General features: G+C 35.8%; 1 protein-coding gene across 4 annotated transcripts in view; it reads right to left on the bottom strand.

Annotated features, from left to right (window-relative positions):
- Window positions 1-5,370, bottom strand: part of CFH (complement factor H) — a 75,890-nt gene that overhangs the window by 21,259 nt on the left and 49,261 nt on the right. For 3 of the 4 annotated variants that reach the window (XM_045298294.1, XM_045298293.1, XM_045298292.1), the window contains exons 10-11: window positions 2,242-2,424; window positions 263-439 (exon numbers count right to left, since the gene is read on the bottom strand). In XM_045298294.1, the coding sequence (XP_045154229.1) occupies window positions 263-439; window positions 2,242-2,424 (360 nt within the window). Of the gene's footprint in view, window positions 1-262; window positions 440-2,241; window positions 2,425-2,461; window positions 3,195-5,370 lie in introns of those variants that run through there. The other variant, XM_045298295.1, reaches the window with a different exon arrangement.

The following is a 5,370-nucleotide window of genomic DNA, read 5'->3' as shown; positions in this document are numbered from 1 at the left end:
GCATTTAAGAACTAGAGGAAAGTTATATGTTTCATCATCATTATGCACTCTTTTAAAAACAGTGTATTATTTTTGGTATTCAAACACTATTTCCTCCCAGTTTACATAAAATCAGAAGGAGACAGTTTGGTTTAAATGATCATTCCTGAACAATGTTTCTAGATCATTAAAATTCCACCTTCCACAGAAACTCATACAGATAGACTATAGCATCTGAAAGTTATGAAGATAGAAGGAAAAAGCAAACAGGTACAGAACTCACCATAGCAGTTAGGTGGATGAGACCAGCCATCCTCACCACATACTACAGAGCCTGTGGTGCTTCCACCTGTGATTTCATAGCCATCATGGCATTCATAGTCCAGCCGGTCATTTAGCTTGAACCATGTGCCATTACGTTTGGCTCTGGCATTCTCAAATACTGGCACGTCACAAGATTCTGTTGCATGGTAAAATTGAGCATTTCATTTCATGTTATTTAGTGGGCAAACCAACTGAATAAATTTTATCTCAGAAACAATACATCCTACCTAAGTATGTATCTTTTAAGGTCACCCAAGAGGATTTAAGAATTGCTTTCCTAAATCACGATTACATTAGAAATGCATGCCTATGATTTAAGCATTCCCTACTTCACTTAAATCATTTGAAAATAACATTATTTTAAGTACCTTTTTCTCCATTCCATTTATTCTTGTGTATGTCCCGTGCAGGTAAAATCAAAGGTCAATAGAGTCTAATTCTTTTTCAGCAAACCATAGTAAAACATTTTTAAAAACAAAAATAACAATCTTATGATCATTTGAGATATATATATGCTAGAGTAAATGGATAAATAGGATATGAAGATGTCGTATGACATTTTCTCTCTCATACGGGAGTCTTGTAATAGGTATTTATCACAGTGTAGGATAAAACAAGTTGCTAGAAGGTCAACTTTTGTCATTTTCCCCTAAGTTCATAGTAAAAGCACTCCCCCCAAAACTTTAATTAAAAATAATTCCATACTCATATAGATATATTCATGAAACACTGCCGAGTCACTTTGCAGGGGAGAGAGGCTATATATCACTTTAAGGAGCAAATTATTCTGACCCATGTTCACTGAGTCCTTTCCAACTCTCCTCACACTCTGTAGAGTTTCTAAGGCTTTGTAAATCTCTAAGGGAGCGGACAGACTCAGCTTCTCCACATGGAGTGGTGGGTTTGGGTCGCAGCCCTTAGGGTTAGCGCTTTTACACTGAGCCAAATCTCCTACCAGAGCTTCAACCCGTTCGTAGAGAACCTTTATAAGTATCGAGCCATTGCAGTAGGAGGCAATTTTGATCACAATGAAATTTTGTACTTTCAGAATGCTCCTCCCTTACACAAATAATGAAGATTTTTCAAAAGGGCCGCAGGGACTTTCATAGGTTGGCATCCACTTAAATTAATTGTTTACATTGTAAAGGCCAGATTGTTCTGGGATTCTGTACCATGGATGGTCCCTTTATTTAAAAACACAACTTCTCTGTCTAGCAAAAAGGCCCCATTATAGAAGATTAGTCACCTAAACACAGGCATAACAGAAACAATTTCAATGGAAACAAACCCACCAACCCGTGTTTACAGGCTCAAATGAAAAGAAACATATTTACTCCTGAGTACACATAAAACTCACTAACTATCTTCCAAATCTGAGGATTGTTTTGAATTAGGAAAAACTTGAACTCCAAAGATGGTATGATCTTTTATCCTACCAGTAATTTTGTAAAAAAGGCAAAAATGACTTATATGCCTAATTATAAATATACATATATACTCAATTACATATATGATTTCTTTAGTAGATCCATTTTTACATATTTTATCTATAATCTACCTTATATATATGATTTCTACATTATATGTGGTTTTTACATTTTATATGTATGCTGTGTATTTTCTATAGGGTTGCTACATTATTTATATGATTTCTATATGCTATATATAATTTCAACATTGTGTATGATTTTTTTAATGTACATTATTCCTATGTTTAGGACTTCCATAAATATATTATAATATATAACATATAATTTTCATATTATGTATATGGTATTGCTTATCACTTCTATATTATTTTATCATTTCTGCATTATATCTATTTAGTTCATCATTAGAAGCCACACCCTCTTCCTACCATTTCCTAAAATCAGAAAATTAAGGTGAAGAAACTACTTGGAATCTATCATAAAAACATAAACTTAGTAAATTCCTTACTAATGCATGTCGGTTGAATTGACCATCCACTTTCCAAGCACGTAATGAATCCCGATGCTTTGCCATCTGCTGTCACATATCCTGATTTACACGTATATTGTGTTCGCTTATTTACAGGATATGTAAAATCAGATTCAGAAAGAAATCCATTCTCAATATTTATATCTGTTTTAGAACATGTTTCTAAAGGAAGAAAGTACAATGAAATGATAAGCATATGTTCAATAAACATTTTTTATTCAGAGTCAATTAATAAGACCATATAATAAAATACATCATGTATAAATGAAACTCTGAAGTAATTACAATTATTCAAGATATTTGAATGAGAAAAGATGCTGTTTCATAAGCTATCATAACAAAAAGCTTCATTAAATATATCTGAAAGAAGGCAGATTGAAAATAAGCATTAAAAAGGCACCGTGGCAGCTATAGCTCTAGCATGTTGTAGGCTTCCAGACCCATAGACAACTCAATATCTGATAATTTCTTAGAAGGAATTATGAGTGTTGTGTCACAGATAGATTGATAGTTGCCATAGCGTCCACTCAGAGAGAATGAAATGTTGCCAGGCCTTCATCGTTTTCATGATCAGCAGAAAGTCAAGGCCTTGCTTGCAGCTTTGTACCAGTCTTCTCACCAAAACTCTCCCTCACCCTCACGGGACCTCTTAGCACCATGACGTCTTCCAGTACTGAACGATTGATCCCTCTTGAACTTGTGTCCAACGCAAGTGATTCCGACATCTTTTGCTGTGATCATATGGTTGCAGCTAACGTTCCATAATGGATGTCCAGGCCTCTCTTCTTAGTGCATCTTAGTCTGGAAGAACTGCTAAAACCTGTCCACAAGGGGTGACCCTGCTGGTATTTCATAAATTGGTGCCACAGTTGATAGCAATGAGTAAACCTCCATAGTAAGTGATATTTGGTAACGTTTGTCACACTAAATACCTGTATTAGAAAAGAAAAGGTATTCCACATCAATGACTTCAGAATCATTATAAAAAGTACAATAAATTAAACTCAAATGAAACAAACAAACAAAAAAATCAAAGCAAAAACTGACCAAGAGAAAATCATTAGGACAATGAATGACACAGAAGTATTAGGTGAACATAATTACACATCTCTAAGAAAATTATCTGATTATTGGTAGATTACAATGGCATCTTTCTAATGATAAAGCATTCTTATTTCCTTTGATAAGCCATTTTATCATAATATATTAAGTTTTTATAGGATTCTGAATTCAATTGATAAAATCAATTCATCCACAGTATTTTTTAAACACACTAGGATAAAAGATAGAAATTTATTTATGAGTGTCAACAATGAGATCAATTGTTTGAATACTTTGCATTAGAGATATTAAAAGCATAATAAGGTGATATGAGCAATTATGAGAAATTTCAATAAACTATACAACTAAACAACCAATAAACTACAAAACTTAGGTGAATTGTTAAATTTCTTGGCATCCCCAACCAACTAAACTCAATCAAGGTAGACTAGATAACATGGGTATGCTTAATTTTAATAGATAAATTTGACTCATACTTAAAAATCAAAATATTCCCCAAAAGACAATTCCAAGAACAGATTAATAAGTTCACCGGTGAAGTCTAGTCAATATTTAAAGAGGAAAAGATTATAGTTCTACATAGACATGTTCACAGAATTGAAGTTCACAGAATATGAAATATCTGACTTTTCATTTTCCCCTCCCTTGATAATTTATAAATTATTATTATTTCGTCATATCTTCCACTGTCTGACATCTCCCTTCACCCACTTTCTGTTGTCTGTTCCCCAGGAAGGGGGTTATATGTAGATCCTTTTAACCGTTTCCCCTTTTCTACCCCACCTTCTCTCCACCCTCCTGGTATCACCACTTTCATCACTGGTCCTGAAGGGTTCATCTGTCCTGGACTCCCTGTTTTCAGTTCCTATCTGTACCAGTGTACATCCTCTGGTCTAGTCAGATTTGTTAGGTAGAATATGGATCATGATAGAGGGAGGATGAGAGGGAGGAAGCATTTAGGAGTTAGAGGAAAATTATATGTTTCATCATTGCTACACTGCACCCTAATTGCCTCATCTCCTCCCCATTACCCTTCCGTAAAGGGATGTCCAGTTTCCTACAGATGGGCTTTAGGTCCCCACTCCACATTCCCTGTCATTCACAGTGATAAGATTTTTTGTTCTATGATGCCTGATACCTGATCCCTGGGACACCTAGTGGTCACACAGGCTGGTGTGCTTCTAAAGGAGCTGATACCAAGGGCTGAAATAGAAAACAAATATTTTGAGAATGATGATGGCAACAAATGTACAAATGTACTGGACACAATGGGTATATTTGAGGATTGTGATGGGTTGTACGAGTACCCAAAATGATTTTTTAAAAAAAGAAAAAATATGACTTTTCATTCTTAAACTTTGCATTATGCAAAGTCTACAATGCAAACCAAACTAGAACCTTACAAACTCTTTTAAAAATGCTGTAGATTTTTAAAATGTTGAATGTTACCAATTGAATCCCAAGTCCTATGAAAGGTAGTGTGCTATGATCAAATGCTTTATCAAAAGACTCAAGAATGTTTTATGATTAGAAACATGCCAATGACAAGGGAATAGAGAACAACAGACATCTCCATGGAGAAGGTAAGCAAGTGTTTACCCTCGTATCAGAAACAATACACTGTTGTTTATTCTCTCCTCTTCTGTTCAGCATGTAAAGCTTGCCAGAACATCTATACTGTTAGAGAGGCTGCAGTGAATCCCAGATCTTTGGGGCTGCATGGTGCTGACAAAGGCCAGTGTTGGAGTGCTCTGGAAACCTACAGAATGATGAGCAGTTACCAGAGCCTGTGCTGAGCTGCTCAGCTCTCTTCCTGAGTTCCAGCTGCTCCACAGCATGAACCTGCCTTCAAAGTGCCTGTTTCTGTTCTTTGCAGGACACAGGCTGCTGGTGGCCAGGCCGAACAGAAAAGTGACTATGTGAAGAGGCAGAGCCAATGCTAGCAGCCCACTGATATCTGAGCCTGCCAGCAGGGAGAGTTGGGAAGGACCTTTGGGTCCAGGATTCATATGTGATGCAAAAAGCATAACTTGTTCCATATCCTAT

This window comes from Echinops telfairi, unplaced genomic scaffold, assembly GCF_000313985.2.
Source record: "Echinops telfairi isolate 266 unplaced genomic scaffold, ASM31398v2 ScPeMD7_7424;HRSCAF=8462, whole genome shotgun sequence".
Classification (NCBI taxonomy): Eukaryota; Metazoa; Chordata; class Mammalia; order Afrosoricida; family Tenrecidae; genus Echinops; species Echinops telfairi.
Note: the sequence above shows the minus strand (reverse complement) of the source record. Positions and strands in the feature narration are given on the sequence as shown.